Here is an 18,710-nt window from a genome sequence, read left to right as displayed (position 1 = left end):
AGAAAGTAGAAACAACAAACTTTAAAAGACTGTGCAATGAAAGTTTATATATTAGCTCATAACTTCCCAGTTTTTGTTTTTCTTTTTTGAGACAGCGTCTTGCTCTGTCACCCAGGCTAGAGTGCAGTGGCATGATCTCAACTCACTGCAACCTCTGCCTCCCAGGTTCAAGCAATTCTCATGCCTCAGCCTCCCAAGTAGCTGGGACTATAGGTGCATGCCAGCATGCCCAGCTAATTTTCATATTTTTAATAGAGATGGGTTTTCACCATGTTGGTCACGGCTGGTCTCGAACTCCTGGCCTCCCAAAGTGCTGGGATTACAGGCATGAGCCACTGCATCTGGACCCAGATTTTCTTACTGAACACTTCTACGCCCATGGGGTCATTTAGTCCTCAAGCTGGAAATATAGAAGAGAGGTTCTGGCTGCAACTCTAAGGGGACTGGGATTCACATGCTGAAGCCAGGCTCCACTTCCAACGAGTGATTTAACTCTCCTGGTGTGGGATCCAGGCAGCAGTCATTTTATAGTTCACCCGGGTTCCTAATGTACAGTCTGTATCGAAAGTCACTGGTTCCCACCCACCTCTTCTCAGAGAAAACCTCAGGGAGATATCTAGGCTCTGCTCAAACAATTCCAATGTTGAGACCCAATACTTCGTTAGAAAAATCCAATAGGCAATACACTATATTACAGAATAGTCATATTTCAAATGAATGGTCGTTTTTACAGAGCACGGTAACCCATCATTTCCCCTAACAACTACAACAGAGTTCGCAGATCTTGGCACTTGTCCTCTTCTTAAAAATCATATTCCCCAGTCTCCACATGACCGACTTCTTGTCATCATGCAGGTCTGGGCTCCAGTCTCACCTCCTGGGGAAGACTGCCTGATCACACTTTCCCCAGCCAGTCTGTCTCTTCCCTCATGGCACCCCTCACAACTGAAATATGTGTGGATGTTCGCTGACTCTCTTCCCAGTCTGAAACATAAGCTCCACACAGGCAGCTCCATCGCGTCTGTCTTGTTCAACACTGTATCTCCAGCAAGTGGCACCATGCCTGACACAGTAGCCACTCAATACAAATTTTTGAATGAATAAATGAAACAGATGAAGAGGTAATGGGCAATCTAAGGCAGAAAGAAAATCTTGGAGTGGTATATAACATAAATACAGTCATCCTTCAGTATGGGTAAGGGTGGGGAGATTCCAGGACACCCCCCTGCAGATACCAAAATTTACAGATGCTCAAGTCCCTGAGATAAAATAGTGTAGTATTTGCATATAACCTATACACATCCTCCAGTATACATTAAATCATCTCTAGATTACTTATAATACCTAATATGATGTAAATGCCATGTAAATAGCAGTTATACTGAATTATTCGGGTAACAATGACCAACAAAAGCCTGTGCATGTTCAGTACAGATGCAATTTTTTTCCAAATATTTTCAATCCAACATTGGTTGAATCCAAGGATGCAGAATTCAAGAATACTGAACCCACAGATACTGGGGGCTGACTATTGACAATGCAGATTCTAAAATACTGGACTAGGCGTAAACGACAAAATATAAAATCATGTGTGTGAAAAGGAAGATTCTGGAGGCTGTAGACTTCCCCGAATACAACCATGTAGGTTCAAAATGTACAGTTTCACTGAAAGTTCTCCAAATTTAGAGATACACTTATCTTAAAGCTTTATATTACCCATCAGTTTTCTTCTGAAAATAAAGCAAAAACATAAATGAAAATAAAGTTCTGAGACATTCTGAAAATACTCCAAATGTTTACAGTCATCAAATAGTGTGAATGCCAAACATTAGGCCGGGGGCAGTGGCTCACACCTGTAATCCCAGCACTTTGGGAGGCCAAGTCACGCAGATCACCTGAGGCCAGGAATTCGACACCAGCCTGGCCAACGGGGAGAAACCTCGTCTCTACTAAAAATGCAAAAATTAGCTGGGCGTGGTGGTGTATACGTAGTCCCAGCTACTCGGGAGGCTGAGGCAGGAGAATTGCTTGAACCCGGGAGGCTGACGTTGTAGTGAGCCGAGATCACACCACTGCACTACAGCTTGGGAAACAGAGCAAGATGTTGTCTCAAAAAAAAAAAAAAGAAAACAAAGAAAGAAATGCCAAATATTAAAGCAAAAAATTTTAACCGTGTTGGAAACACTGTGCTCTAGTGGTGGGAAAAGGAGCATAAAAAACATAAACATATGAAATTATTTTAAACATCTGGAATGATAAAAATCAAAAAAAATCAGAATAAGAAGGAACCTTAGAGATCATTCTAGATAAACCTCTTTTTTTTTTTTTTTTTGAGATGGAGTTTTGCTCTTGTTGCCCAGGCTGGAGTACAATGGCGAAATCTCAGCTCACTACAGCTTCCACCCTACAGGGTTCAAGCAATTCTCCTGCCTCAGCCTTCCGAGTAGATGGGATTATAGGCATGCACCACCATGCCCAGCTAATTTTTTGTATCTTTAGTAGAGACGGGATTTCACCATGTTGGCCAGGCTGGTCTCAAACTCCTGACCTCATGATCTGCCCACTTCAGCCTCCCAAAGTGCTGGGATTACAGGCGTGAGCCACCACGCCGCGCCTAGATATACCTCTTCTTAAGGATGAACCCCCTATAGTGTATTCTCAGCAAGTGGCTGACTAGCTTCTCCTTTTTGGTGATAAGGAATTCATTACTTCCTAAAAGGCTGCCTCATTCCATTCATGGACAACTATCCTTGTCAGAAAGTGATTTCATTTGATCCAAAATATGGCCCCCAGTGACCCACAGGGCCTTGTTCTGCTGAAGCCAAGTACAAATGTGTCAATAAAAATAAACCTAATGTATCAGTTCTATAACATAATAGGTGGGATTAGAAAAGTAATATGAATCCAGAAGAAAAGTGCATTTGGGCCAAGTGTTCAAAGAAAAAGAGAACTATGAAGTGGTTTAAAAAAAAAAATTTAGAGGGCCAGGCACAGCAGTTCATGCCTAAAATCCCAACACTTTGGGAGGCTGAGGTAGGAGCATCGCTTGAGCCCATAAGTTCGAGACCAGCCTGGACAACATAGCGAAACCTCATCTTTGCAAATAATGATTTCTAAAAATTAGTTGGGCCACCTGTACCTCCAGTAAAAACAAAAACAGGCACAAAAATATATATAGATATACATATACATATAAATATAGATAAAGATAACCAGCATGGTAGTGTGCACCCGTGGTCCCAGCTACTCTGGAGGCTGAGGTGGGAGGATCACTCAAACCTGGGAGGTCAAGGCTGCAGTGAGTCGTAATTGCACCACTACACTTCAGCCAGGGTGACAGAGTGAGATCCCATCTCAAAATATATATATATGGGGAGGCGGGCATAGCACAAGTGCCAAAATAAGGTGGATTATCTTGGCTAGAACTGAGTGACCAGAGTAGAAAAGGAAAGGAGAAAAAATACAGAAAACAGTTGATGGAAGATCCCTGAAGGCTAGGTGAAAATTACTGCAACGAGGCAAAATTATTCAGTACTTTGGAAAAAATATTGAGTGAATTTGAAAAGTAAAGGACAGGCAGATAAATATGCAAAATAGGTAGCTCTAAAACACAGCCATCTCAGAGATTTAGAGCTAGTAAAAAATCATAGAAGTTATGTATTGCAACACCTTAATTTTACAGACATAATTAAATCCCAAGAGGAAAAGGTATCAATTTCCACTTTCATATTCCCCTCCATTGTAATAAGAACACCTTCACTGAACATTTTCCTCTTTTATACCCTTTTCTCTCCACTTCCTGTACCACATGCTGAATCTGAGATGTTGAATAAGATTCCAACTATTTCAAAACTCAGCTTTCAGAGGGCAAAGAAGGGATAACATAATAAAGCCCAACTGCCTGAATCATCCTGGCTTGCCACCAACACCCAGAATGGACAGGATGTGATCACACTGCAGGACTGGCTCTTGCTGGCCATGGAAATCAGCCAGGTATTATGCTGATACACGTATCTCCATCAGCAGCCAAGAAGACAAGGAATCAAAATCACTGCTAATTCACCCAGGATACTGTCCATCTTTTCGCCTGGTATCACTACATGGGTCTGCTATGGGGCAACCAAATTCTCTCAGTTCCTTTTACACAAACCTATACACCTTTTTCTCTTTCACTTACCACCCGTGCTACCCTCAGGGTACCACCTGTACCACCTTCCCACATCCCCAGGGTCACCCAAACTCTCTAAGCTTCTCTGGTTTTCTTCCCTAAACCCTCTCATTTTCTTCACAGTTCACCAGTACTTTAAAAATGCATCTTTGTCTCAGAAATACCTGCCTTTTAAAAGGACATACTACTAAATTTAAAACACCAGGTTGCAAGATCCTGTTTTTACAAAAACAAAGAAGAAAAACAGCAAAAAAAAAAAAAAAAAAAAACCCTGCCTATATGTTTAAAGACATTTAAAACAAGTACAGAAGAATACTCAGCAAAGCGTTAACAACAGAGACAGAATTGGGGGCGAAGAAGGGAAAACTATTAATTTGTATATGCTTTTATCTAGCTTGGAGTACTGCAATTAAAACTGTCATAATTAAACAATTGTATTCTTAAAAAGCAAACTCTTGAAATGAAAAATAGAAAAGGTTGTATGCAATGGATCATGTAATCCCAGCACTTTGGGAGGCCAAGGAGGGAGAATCGCTTGAGGCCAGGAGTTCAAGACCAGCCTGGTCAATATAGTGAGACCCCCGCATCCCCCACATTCCCCACCAAAAGAAGAAAAGAGAAAAAAAACCCACTTAAATTAAAAATGCTAATGCATCTTCAATAAAGGTTAAGCAAGATTAAGAAAGATTAGTCAGTGAACAGTGAGCAGTGTTGCTCCCGGCCCCCATAACCCTAAAGGGTGAATAAGGGCTAATATGCCACTTACGCTTCCTTCTTAGAACCCACTATGCCCAGTCAGCTTCTTTCCCCATCATTTGTTTGCATTTCTCCTAATTCAGAAAGTAACCAAATTAACTAATGAAAACATTATTGTTTACCATATTCTAGAAATTAAGCTTGAATAAAATAACAACCAATTGCACAAATTAATTTTTTTATTAAATTGAGGGTTAACCTGTAATCCTAGCACTTTGGGAGGCCAAGGTAGGCAGATTGTTTGAGCTCAAGAGTTCTAGACCAACCCGGCCCACATGCCGAAACCCCATCGCTACAAAAAAAATAAGCAAAAATTAGTCAGGCATGGTGGCACACGCCTGTAATCCCAGCTACTTGGGGGCTGAGGCACGAAGACTGCTTGAGCCCGGAAGGTCAAGGCTGCAGTAAGCCGAGATCACACCACTGCACTCCAGCCTAGGAGACAATATGAGACCCCATCTCAAAAAAGAAAAAAAAGAAAGAAAGTTGAGTATCTGAATCTATCATGCAATGTATGCTTCCCCAGCAAAGAAAACATGAATTAAAAGGGCTTATGTAGCTGGTCACGGTGGCTCATGTCTGTAATCCCAACACTTTGGGAGGGCAAGGCAGGCAGAGTGCTTGAGCTCAGGAATTCGAGACCAGCCTGGGCAGCATGGTGAAATCCTCTCTCTACTAAAAGTACAAAAATTAGGTCAGGCGTGGTGGCTCACGCTTGTAATCCCAGCACTTTGAGAGGCTGAAACAGGTGGATCACAAGGTCAGAAGATTGAGATCATCCTGGTCTACATGGTGAAACCCCGTCTCTAATAAAAAAAATACAAAAATTAGCCAGGCGTGGTGGCGCACGCCTGTAATCCCAGCTATGGGTGGCTGAGGTAGGAGAATTGCTTGGACCCAGGAGGCGGAGGTAGCAGTGAGCTGAGATCAAGCCACTGCACTCCAACCTGGACAACAGACCAAGACTCTGTCTCAAAAAAAAAAAAAAAAAGAAGAAAAGCACAAAAATTAGCCAGATGTGGTGGTGGGCACCTGTAATCCCAGCTACTTGGGAGGCTGAGGCAGGAGAATCCCTTGAACCCGGGAGGTGGAGGTTGCAGTGAGCTGAAATCAGGCCACTGCACTCCAGCCTAGGTGACAGAGTAAGACTCCGTCTCAAAAAAAAAAAAAATTCTCCAAGCATGGTGGCATGCTCCTTAGTCCCAGTTACTTGGGAGGCTGAGGCAGGAGAATCACTTGAACCCAAGAGGCAAAGGTTGCAGTGCTGAGATCATGCCACTGCACTCCAGCCGGGGCAACAGAGCAAGACTCAGTCCCAAAAAATAAAAATAAAAAATTAGCCTGGCATGGTGGCATATGTCTGTAGTCCCAGCTCCTTGGGAGGCTGAGGTGCGAGCATCACTTGAGCCAGGATGGTTGAGGTTGCAGTGAGCCGTGACAACACCACTGTACTCCAGCATGGGTGACAGAGAAAGACCCTGTGTCAAAAACAACAAAAACTCATACAACTTGAGCATCAATTTCACTCTCTAAAACTGCTCTGCCCATAATACCTTCCTTTGTAAATAGAACCATCTCCTATCCAGCCTGAGAAGGTTCTCAACTCCACTCTCTCCTTCACTTTGCACATACAGTAATACCCAGTGCCTATTCACCCCACCTCCTAAATAGCTCTCAGATGTGCCCCCTCCTCACGACCCCGACTGTCACGCCTGTCCCACTGCACAGCCTCAATCCACCCACTACGACCATCACCACAACCTTCTATATTGCACTTGTAGACTTGGCAGAGATGTTTCACACTCTAAGGCAGTATGATGCACAGAAAAGAAAGTGGGCTTCTTCCAAGTTTCATCGCTTAGTTTTGTTGCCCTGGGAAGAGCCCTAAACCTCTCTAAGATCCAGTTTCCTCTTCTGTATAATGCAAGCAACACCTACCTTGTGTAAGGATTGCTGCATGAATTAGAGGCAAGGCTTGCAAAGAACCTAGTCCTAAATGGAGCCTTGTACCTAAGTCAACGATTTATTCCTTTTATTATCTGCTTATCAGTAAAAATGAGCAATAAGCCCTCTGAATTGTTTTGAAGATTGGTAAGATTAAACACAGTGACTGTTTCATTTATTTTCAATGGCTCCACATCCCCAAGACAGGCCATTTCCCAATTGAGTCTCCTGCCACTCGACTTCACCTGCATTCTCCTTTAGCATAATGAATTATTTAATACTAAGATGATACAGCCCTTCACAGCCTTCTCTCTTTCAAAAGCCATAATTACAGGTGGAATCTTATGTGCGGGTAAGTCCTTTATGTATAGTTCAACATGCAAGTAATTATCATATTTTCAAATTTGGAAAGCAATATCCATGAGTACAAGTATATGTAAGGGGATGATAGGGCAAAATATTTGCAAGCAAAAAGTTCTGAAGAAATCTTCAAACCATGGCTGTTATACATGTTAACATAAACATAGGGAATGTGATGAAAGATGATAAATTCTTGCTAAGTTATATCTGAGAAATAACTTCATCAGAGATGAAATCTTGATTTGAAATTAAAAGAAGGGGCCAGGCGCAGTGGCTCCTGTAATCCCAGCACTTTGGGAGGCTGAGGCAGGCAGATCACCTGAGGTCAGGAGTTCGAGACCAGCATGGCCAACATGGAGAAACCCCGTCTCTACGAAAAATACAAAATTAGCCAGGTATGGTGGCAGGCACATGTAATCCCAGCTACCCAGAGGCTGAGGCAGGAGAATTGCTTGAACCCGGGAGGCAGAGGTTGAGGTGAGCCGAGATCATGCCATTGCACTCCAGCCTGGGCAACAAGAGCGAAACTCCGTCTCAAAAAAAAAAGAAGGGATAGTGCAAATTAGAGCAACTGGGTCCAGAAAAAAAGAGATGTGATTGAAAGTGATTGTTCGTTTGTTAAGGTTGTTTGTAAAAAGCTTCCAAAAGCAGATCTTAATATATTTGAGATTTTAAAATTAATTTGATGGTAAATGTAAATTTTAAAAAAATGAGAGAAGTTGAAATCATAGTTAAGGTAGATCAATTAAGTATTAACTTTCTCTTTATGTTTATTCATAGATTGGAAAGGAAATCTGGGGTTTTTCTTACCATATGATTTCGTGATTTAGAACTTACAAATATAGAAGAAACTAACAATCTTTCCAAGCATCTGAGGGGAAAAAAATTAATTCTGCTTAAAGATGAATCTAGGTAATTTAAATGGCATTCATCAGGTCACCAATGTGACAAGCTCTAAAACTGTATAAGTACATATTTATGTGTTAAATGACTTAACTATAACCCTGAAAAAGCATAGAGCTGGCTCCAAAAGGAAAAGCCTCCCAATGTCCAAAAAGTGCTTCTTCAGCAGCTGGTAAGTATCCTTGGTGTCAGGGTTGACAAAATGAGCAAGAAAATGGGTTGAAGCTCATTAGTGCATAGTCTACTGTATCCAAGCTGCAAAACTTTTCTAAAGCTGTCTCACAGACACATTTCCTTTTTAAAATGCCACCAGTAATGCTGAATCATTCCTTTCTAAAGGGGCTCTTTTTCAACTTTACAACATTCTAAATTTCAACCATTTTTAAGTTAAAAAAAAAACTCTTAAGTTTAAGATCTAGGGTATTTTTATATATGTATATTTTTAGTGTTCAGGTTATTTTAGAGCTGTGACTCTTCTTCAAACACTATTCTGGCCTGGGTGACAGGCGCACAGTGCTGATTTACGCACATCCCAAACATATAATCAGCCAGGCCCTGAACATGACTGGGCATGGGTGCCCCTCAGGTCACTGAAGAGCAAGTGTTACTTGTGAAATCACAAAACCAGACTCAAGTATTCTAGTGGATGGTACTGCTCTGTCCAGCTGCCCAAAGCATCATGAAAAGGAGAACATTCTGATGATGTTAGAAGTCATCCTTTTTTCAAATCCTTAGTACTATTCTTTCAAGTGTGTTCTTTTGTGAGCTGAATTATAGCAGTCCATGCAGAGCACTAAGTGACATCAGGCCAGGTCAAAAAACAATTGGGTTGATAGAGAAGAAGTAACTAGGATTTTAAAAAGTTAATGAATTTCATCTTCTTGATTTTGCACATCTGCAGGCAACACTGCCCCCTCACATAATTGTCACAGTAGTACCTAGCCTGGGAAGTAAGGTAGCAACATTGGTGGGTGCTGACTCTGGAAAACAAAATGACCTGCAAAGACTGAGCCACGTTGCTACGCTGCAAGTTACCAATGTCCAACTTGGACTTAATACAGTAATCCCAGCACTTTGGGAGGCTGAGGCGGGTAGATCACCTGAGGTCAGGAGTTCAAGACCAGCCTGGCTAACGTGGTGAAACCCCATTTCTACTAAAAATACAAAAAAATAAGCTGGGCGTGGTGGCGCACGCCTGTAATCCCAGCTACTCAGGAGGCAGGGGAATCACTTGAACCCAGGAGACGGAGGTTGCAGTGAGCCAAGATCATGCCATTGCACTCCAGCTTGGGCAACAAGAACAAAACTCTGTCTCAAAAAAATTAAATAAATAAAATAGTTTTCTGTTGATATTCCCATAAACCGGTCTAATTATTTTTAAATAAGTCACATTTGTTGAAAGAGCCTAGAAATAAGCCAAAGATTTCTTTTATGCTAGGCTTTATGATATAATGCAACATTATTTACTATATATACCTGATAATGAGCAAAACTTCCTTTTGAAAAATCAAAACACTCACAAAATATATTTTTCAAAACTGACTTCTATATGATATTACTGTTGGAACACTTCAGTTAGCACAATTATTTTAGATTTACTTTTCACACAAGAAATATTACTTGAAACTGATTTAACTCATTTAAGTAATATTTCCAACTAAAGTATATCCCATGCTTAAAGAATAAAAATAATAGGCCTCACTATCAAGTAATCAACTATAATATAAATATATATAAACCAGTTTTTAGGAACCTTAAATTGAATTTCATTTATGCTAAATGCTACTGAATATATGAACAAGAATCATTTAGTAATAATAATGCTGATAAATCTATATTAACCTCCTGCTATACAGAACAAAATATACATTACAATATTTAGAGAAAAATTTAATTGGTATTTGCATTATTCTGCATTAAGAAATCACAGTTACATTATTCCTACAAGACATTTTTTCTTTTTTCTCATTACTGCTGGTGAAACTAATACATGTAGTTTTATTAATATGTCACTTCCTATATATCCTAATTTCCTTAGTATTTCTCTAACACTAACCAATATTGACTAGTGAATGCTTAATAAAAGTGTGCCTTCCTCTTGTACAAATTGATTCTTTCATAAATTTTTCATGCCCACTGTGTGCTAGCTTTTGTGTTAAAGACTTTGGATACAAAGCTCATATTATAGCAAAGGCAAAACACAATTGCATCAAGGTTTGCTATGCAAGGTAAGTGCAATGACAGAAATATCCCTAGAAGGATTGCTCAAATCAAGCAGGAAGGTCAGTAACAGGGACATTTCATTCAATTAAGTCCATCTCCTTTATCAAGAAGGTGATGGCTTGCCACTATCTGGTTTGCACTTTCCTGTCTTGGCAAAGCAGTGCTGATAGGTATAGACAATATCAAGACATCTCTGAGAACTACAGTCACCATCCTGCTTCCTCACTTCACGAGGTTTAGCATCATGGCATTTAAACATGTCAGCCTAATCTAAGTTGGAAAATATAAACAAGTTCAGCTGTTGTTAAGACCAGACAGGTACATGGTAAATAAGACATGAATTAGAAATTTACAGCCCGACACACACAAAGATTAGATTCCTAGCTGGGATTTTTAATCATAAGTAGTACATTTATTTTTTGGTAGACAGGCATCCAAAGAAAAATATGACATCTAAAAGTATAAATGCTTACCATATTACATACTAAATTAGAAGGCAAGTTGATTCAATATACTATAAATCACATCTTTTAACTGTAACAGCCTAAGACCCCTCCCAAGAAAAAGCAAACTCATAATAGATTTTTGATATTATATGCCAACTGATAATTAACATTTATATGTCAATATCCACCTAAAATAAGGACTTGACACATAGAAAAGCAGCATATATTACTTTTAAATTTATAACTGGTTACTTGCTACCCATAGTGCCTCAAGAATCAGATAAAAACAGACCGAGTTACTTAAACAACATGTATGTTCTTAAGAGTGCTTGACAGGAAATCAAAGCACGTTCATTGTTTTCTCCCATACATCAGACAGCTTTTAAAAGAAGCCAAATACCAAAAAACTAAAGATAGACATCATACATCACCTATTTGTGATAGTCTGGTTTTATAAATATATCATTTCAACCAGAAGAGCCTCATTTGAAATGCACTACCCACGTATTTGATATACACCACTCTCTCAGACTATTTGTAGGTGAGTTCAATTTTTTCTAGTCAGGGTGACCTCATAAGACTTGGGCATGGCCCAGCCTCACTCCGAGGTGAAATCGAGGCAGTGGGATCACCCAGCAAAATTGTTTTTCTCCTGCTGCCTAATAACAAGAATGACTAAAGCCAAGCAGAATGAAGATTGCCCAGCCTTTGTCAAATGGAATTGGTGAGGAGTTCCCTCTCTCACCAAGGAGTGAGAAAAGCTGAGCTACACCCATACAGTCTATATCCTGAAATTTTGGGTCCTCAAGCATAAACCTCATCACTTTTGTGGACTAAGGGACTGTCGCTGAAACCTGGGTTTGAGATAACAGCGGTTTTGAGAAGTTTGATTTATACATTCCAACCCACTTGAATGTCGCCTTAGAGTGCTGAGACTTGAAGACTCTTATGAATCTCCCTCCCCCGCAGGCCAAACAGCATTGCCTCCCAAATTCCAGCTTATAGATTCACTTCTTTGGCAATTTTTCTCTTGGGGGAGAAAACAATGGATGCTTTCAATCTTCTCTTACCAACAAAGGACCCTGGACGAAGAAACAGTCCTGTCAATCACATCCTTTATGACTTCTTGATCATGATGAGTTGGCCTTGCGGGTGGGGGAAGTGAGGGCCAGGAAGGGGAGAGGTGACAGGCAACTCACCTCTTTGAGCTGCTCCAGCTCCTGTTTGAGGCTGTCGTACTCAGCCTCCAGCTCGTCATACTGCTGTTTGAGGGTCAGCTTCTCCTCCAGCACCACCAGCCCGTACTCGGCAGCCTGGATCTTCTCGTGGGTGGTCTCCGTGAGCTCCTTGGTCAGCCTCTCTATCTCAGTCTTATAATGGTCCACCGTCTGCAATACCTCTTCTGCGGCCATAGCCCCGGTGGATGAATGCAGGAGAGGGTGACGGGGTGAGGGAGAGAAATGCAAAGCTGGCGGGGAAAGGGAGAAGGAAATGGAGAGGGAGGGGTGGAAATGGAAAAGAAAGTGCAGCTGGATGAATGAGCAGCGCGATGCCCTGCCGGCTCTTGTGGCAGCCGCAGCTACACCGCCCGAGAAACTGACGAGAAATGCAACATGGAGAACAGAGGGTCAGGGGCGAGGCGGCAGCGGCCGCCGCTTGTGTCCTCGGGGCCGGCCCCTGCGTGCGGTTAGCAGCCGTGCGGCATGGCCCGGGCTGCGGCGGCCGGGGGCGGCGAGGGGCTCCGGATTCTGCTTATTCAGAGACGCCCGGCCGCCATGTCTCCCGGGCCGCGTCACTGCAGTCTCGCCCTGGGTCTGGCGCGCTCCGTCCGGCTCGCGGCTCGCTCGCTCGCTCGCTCCACCTGCTCCCTCTGGCCCTGCAGCAGCCGGTGCGGAATGATGCAGTCTCGGGGCCGGCTCCCTCCCTTCCCGCGTGGCGGCGGCTCCGAGCAGGGGGCGGGGAGCGGATGGAGTCAGCGCGGGGGGAGGAGGGAAGGACCAGACGGAAACATCCCGAGGCGCCTCCCGCCGGGCGCGCGGGGCCACCGCCCGCTGCACCGCGAGGCGCGCCAGGCGGAGGCACAGGCGATGGGCCAGGGAAGGGGAAGCGCTGGGGCGCGCGCGGCGGAGGAGCCTCCGCCCTGCCCGGCTAGCGGGGGCGGGAGCTCCTTCCAGAGCTTTGTCCCGGTGGCGGTGAAAGACCCCGCGAACGGCGTGGACGCGTGGGCTCTCTTGCTACGTCCAGGGCCGAAGCTCAGGAAACTGCCTGGAACGCCTTCTTCCGAGAAAAGCAAACAAAACTACCGCGGTGGCGGCCCGCGCATCGTCCTCGTCCCCTGGGCGCACAGAAGGCTTTCTGGGACACCTACACCCAAAAGAACGCTGGGTTTCCAAAGCCTTCAACACGCACCTCAAGGCGCCCTCCTCCGTCGTCCCCCTTTCTCCCTGCCTCTCCCGAGTCTGGCCTGGGCCACCTAGCACTCTCACCAAATAACCTTACCATCCTCTCAGGACAGTCCGTTGAGATATTGCTCGCCCTCTCCCAGTGTATCACAAGAGCGCTATCCATTCAGAAAAAAAAAAAAAAAAAAAAAAAATCTCCGTAATGCATGCAACCAGAAAACCTCTAGCTAGCTACTGTATATCTTGCCCCAATAGTTTCCATCAAAACACCTTACTCTGTCTTCAATAAAGGAAAACTGCACAAAATTCCCTGTATAAGATACCAACAATGCCCTACAATAAGCATTTTTTAAACAATAAGAGCTAGGGGTTCTTGAGACCAGTGCCAAGCATTCTCCTAAGTATGTAACATGTGTTCTCTCCAATCCTAACAATGCTTTGAGGTAGGAGCCATTATCCTGTTTGCAGGGGGTGAAAGAAAGGCAAAGGAGATGGGGTGATTCGTCCAAAGTCAGGCCACTCTGGAATCATAACTCTGGAGCACTAAACGGGATCATTATGTTGGCTTCATCTTCACTCATTACTCATACAAACCCAGCAGCTAAATGTTACATGCTTGTAAGATAACCACATTAATCTATATGAAAAGTGTTGATGAACGGTTACAAAAGGAGATGAAAGCAAAGTAAGAGTGGAGGAAATAGTGGAGAAGGGATGAGAATCAAGAGGAAAGAACGCAATAGGAGAGAAAAGGAGTAATTTCTGTGTAACGGGAGGCTATGAGACCCACATATCAGTGGGTCTTTCCAGTTCCTTCCCTCTCTTCTTCTGCATGGCACCTATTTCAGAGCTGTTTCTCAGTGGCCAGGTGTTCAACACACATGCGTTTTCCAAGTTAGAAAGCAGGACCCAACTATCCCATCATTGTGTAACTGGTAAAGAAAAAAAGACAATTTTTGGCTGGATTTGGTGGCTTACACCTGTAATCCCAGCACTTTGGGAGGCCGAGGTGAGTGGCTAATTCGAGGTCAGGAGTTCCAGACTAGCCTGGCCAACATCGTGAAATCCGGTCTCTACTAAAAATATCGAAATTAGCCAGGCGTGGTGGTGCATGCCTGTGATCCCACTACTTGGTAGGCTGAGGCCGGAGAATCCCTTGAACCCAGGAAATAGAGGCTGCAGTGAGCTGAGATGGCACGACTTCACTCCAGCCTGAGCGACAGAGACTCCACCTCAAAATAAATAAATAAATAAATAAATAAATAAATAAAATGACAATTGTAGATGGTGTGGGAGGAAAAGCAAATGACAGTGCCCTTCCAAAGTTTCCACTAACAGACTGTGCTTTCCGTTCATTGCTTCACAAACCAGACAAGGTTCCTTCTAAACACCAGTGATCACAACAGAATATTCTCTTGTGAGTGTCTGATCTAAAAATAAAACAAAAGACTATCTCTTGTGATTGTCTGATCTAAAAATAAATAAATAAAAGGAGAAAACATTCCAAATATGCAGCCACCATAAATTCCAGCCTTGTAGAGAAGCGGATGGTAATGACTACAACATCCAACCTATGTTTCCTTATCTCACACTCCAGGTGGGAAGCCCCTCCTGCATGCTCCTGTGACATCTAACCTCTGACACGTTTATGAATGATGATGAACTGCTGAAGAGAAAAGAGATGGAATCTGGAATTGCAGGTAGCTAACCTGCCTCCTTCCCAGGAAGCCCCTGGCCATGCCTCACTCCACAAACTGTAAGCATAGTCCTTCCAAAGGGATGCTAAGACTTGGACTAGATTGCCTGCGCTTCCCTCTCCTTTGGATCAAACTAAGAACAGAGTTTGCCTCTGTGACTTTCCTTTTTTCTAAGTTTCCATGGTGGCCCAGCCCCTCTACGCTATCCTGCCCCATTTATCTGATTGACACACTTTTGTCACTTGTCATTTCTGATTTCAGGCATGTCTTGCACACTATTCTCACACTTTAAGATGTTGCTTAGTTGAACTTTGATCCTTTATATGTCAGTATTTAACATAAAGAAGGATAAACTTATTTTCTTTTTTTTTTCTGAGACAGGGTCTCCATCACTTAGGCTGGAGTGCAGTGGTGTGATCATGACTCTCTGCAGCCTCAACCTCCTGGGCTCAGGCCATCCTCCCACCTCAGCTTCCCAAGTAGCTGGGACTACAGATGTGTGCCACTACACCCAGCTAACTTTTTTTTTTTCCTGGGTGGCTGGCATCCAAAACTTTTTAAATTTTTGTAGAGATGGGATCTGCCTATGTTGCCCAGGCTGGTCTTGAAATCCTGGGATCAAGGGATCCTCCCACCTCAACCTTCTAAAGTTCTGGGATTACAGATGTGAGCCACCATGCCCAGCCAAATTTATTTTTCTATGCACCATGCTGTTCCAGTACTGCATAGTTACATTTCCCTCTTTTTTTGTATATGCCATATGTATTACATATGTATCAATGACAGGCATATAGAAAATAATTTATTAAAGCATTCCTAGGCTGGGTGTGGTGGCTCATACTGGTAATCCTAGCACTTTGGGAGGCTAAGGCAGGAGGGTCACTTGAGCCCAGGAGTTGAAGACCAGCCTGGGCAACATAGCAAGACCTTATGGCTACAAAAAACTAAAAAGTATTAGCTGGGCATCGTAGTACATGCCTGTGGTCCCCACTGCTTAGGAGGCTGAGGCAGGATGATAGCTTGAACCCAAGAGATTAAGGCTGCAATGAACTATGATTGTGCCACTGAGCTCCAGTGTGGTGACAAAGAAAGACTCACCTAAAAAAAAAAAAAGCACAAGCTAGTCCACTTCAGTCTGATCCAACTTTGTCACTTGCCAGCTGTGTGTTTTTCAGTTGCCTCATATCTAAAGAGGAGATAATAAGATAATCTAATTATGAGGTTGTTGTGAATAGAATAATATCACACACCTAATAAGCAGTGTATATGTGCTTTTTATAAGTTTTTTAAAAAAAGAATAAAATTTAGGTAGAAAGGAGAAAAAAAGATAATCAGTGGAGATCTCTCTGAAGAAGTGATATTCATTTTATTATCTAAGGAACAGAAAGGAGTTGGAGATACAAAATGTGGGGGAGAAGCTTTTCAGGAAAAAGAAATGACATGTGTAAAAACCAAAGGCAGAAAAGAGCTTGGTGAATGCAAAGAATAAAAATCAGAGAGGCTGCTGGGTGCAGTGGCTCACACCTGTAATCCCAGCACTTTGGGAGGCCAAGGTGGGAGAAGGAGTTCGAGACCAGCCTGGGCAATATACTGAGACCCTATCTCTACTTAAAAAAAAATGTTTTTTAATCCATCGGGCGTGGTGTCGCATACCTGTAGTACCAGCTACTTGGGAGGCTGAGATGGGAGGATCCCATGAGCCTGGCAGTCAAGGCTGCAGTGAGCCATGATTGTGCCACTGCACTCCAGCCTGGGTAACAAAGCAAGGCGCTGTCTCAAAAGCAAACCAAAAAAAAAAAAAAAAGAAAGGACAAAGAGGCTTAGGATTAATAAGCTGAAGGGAGATGGCCTAAGACTACATCAAAAAGTCAGGCAACATCAGAGAGCTAGGCGGAGATTATACTTGCCTTGCAAGTCAGAATGAAGAATTGGGGTTTTATTCTCAGGGGAGTGGGAGGCCCTTGATGATTCTTTAGTCAGGAAATGAAATCATTCTATTTGTATTTTAAGAATGTCGTTGGCTGGCCACAGTGGCTCAGGCCTGTAATCTCAGAGCGCTTTGGGAGGCCAATGTGGGCTAATTGAGTCCAGGAGTTCGAGACCAGCCTGAACAACGTGGTGAAACCCTGTCTCTACAAAAAAAATTTAATCCCAGCACTTTGGGAGGCCGAGGCGGGTGGATCACGAGGTCGAGAGATCAAGACCATCCTGGTCAACATTGTGAAACCCCGTCTCTATTAATACAAAAAAATTAGCTGGGCACGGTGGCGCGTGCCTGTAATCCCAGCTACTCAGGAGGCTGAGGCAGGAGAATTGCCTGAACCCAGGAGGCGGAGGTTGCGGTGAGCCGAGATCGCGCCATTGCACTCCAGCCTGGGTAACAAGAGCGAGACTCCGTCTCAAAAAAAAAAAAAAAAAAAAAAAAAATTTTTAATTAAAATTTTTCTACTGCACACACAAAAAAGCGAGAAGATATCAAAAGATAGAAGTAGAGTTCCTAGTTAGGAAGCTGTTGCAGTTTTCCAGGAGAAAGAAAATGGTGGCCTAGACTGAGGCGATAGCTGCACGGAAAAGGAGAGAGAGAGATTTATATTGAGGAAGGAATGGAATGGGAGTGTAGAATTTTTAAGACCTTGTTGAAGATTGAATGTGGGACAGAGAGAAAAAAGGAATCATAAATTCTAATTTTCTGACTTGGGAAGATGGGTTGCCATTTAGTTAGCTGGAACAGTTTCAAGAAATCAAGAATTCTGTTTTGAACATACTAGGCTTAAAACACTTTTGAAACATTTTTGTTTTGTTTTGTTTTGAGATGGAGTCTCTCTCTATTGCCCAAGCTGGAGTACAGTGACACGATGTCAATTCACTGCAACCTCTGCCTCCGGGTTCAAGCCATTCTCCTGCCTCAGCCTCCCAAGTACCTGGGACTACAGGCATGTGCCACCACACCTGGCTAATTTTTGTATTTTTAATAGAGATGGCTTTCGTCATGTTGGCCATGCTGATCTCGAACTCCTGACCTCCTGCCCACCTTGGCCTCCCAAAGTGCTGGGATTACAGACATAAGCCACCGCGCCTGGCCACTTTTGAGACATTTGACTAGAAATGTTAAGTCAACAATTTGATGTAAGACCGAAATTAAGAAGAGACTTCTTGGGTGGTATGATGACTTTCCTTTGAAAATCATTAGCATTTGATGGTATTGAAGTTCATGGAAAATGGATAAGATTATCCAGGGAAAGATGTAAATAAAGAAGAGAAAGGGGTCTAGGATCTAGCCCTGAGGTACCCCTATTAAAGATTGAATGAGAGAAGAAAAGCTGGCAAAGAGAGTTCAGCGGGACTAGGTGGGGGGGAAATCAGGAGAGCTACATTTGAAAGGTAACAAAAGAGAAAAGAGGGTATGAGGAGTGAGGGAATAAGGACCTAGTCAGTCCAACAAGAGATCACAGCCAAGTACAATAAGAACACAAAATGTCACTGGATTTGGCAGCGTGGAGGTGGGTGCTCTTGATGAGATTTATTTGTGTGGAACAGAGAAGGCAGATACCAAGTTGTAGTGGACTGCAGCATGAATAGAAATTTAAGATGTAGGCTGAGCCCCTATAATCCCAGAACTTTGGGAGGCCAAGGTGGGCAGATCACCTGAGGTCAAGAGTTCGGGACTAGCCTGGCCAACATGTTAAAACCCTGTCTCTACTAAAAATGCAAAAATTAGCCGGGTGTGATGGTGCATGCCTGTAGTCACAGCTACTCAGGAGGCTGAGGGAGGAGAAATTGCTTGAACCTGGAAAGCAGTGGCTACAGTGAA

General features: G+C 43.1%; 1 protein-coding gene across 8 annotated transcripts in view; it reads right to left on the bottom strand.

Annotated features, from left to right (window-relative positions):
• The window catches only part of BICD1 (BICD cargo adaptor 1), a 274,324-nt gene extending 261,624 nt beyond the window's left edge, over window positions 1–12,700 (bottom strand). For all 8 annotated transcript variants that reach the window (XR_010343025.1, XM_012458412.3, XM_064377438.1 and 5 more), the window contains exon 1: window positions 12,000–12,700. Coding sequence is in view for 7 of the 8 variants with exons in the window: in XM_012458412.3 (XP_012313835.2) it covers window positions 12,000–12,212 (213 nt within the window). In the remaining variant the exon portion in view is untranslated. The remainder of the gene's footprint in view (window positions 1–11,999) is intronic.
• Between the last annotated feature and the right edge of the window lie 6,010 nt (window positions 12,701–18,710).

The sequence above is a fragment of the Aotus nancymaae genome, unplaced genomic scaffold, assembly GCF_030222135.1.
Source record: "Aotus nancymaae isolate 86718 unplaced genomic scaffold, 86718_ANA_hifiasm-v0.15.2.pri h1tg000016l, whole genome shotgun sequence".
NCBI lineage: Eukaryota > Metazoa > Chordata > Mammalia > Primates > Aotidae > Aotus > Aotus nancymaae.
Note: the sequence above shows the minus strand (reverse complement) of the source record. Positions and strands in the feature narration are given on the sequence as shown.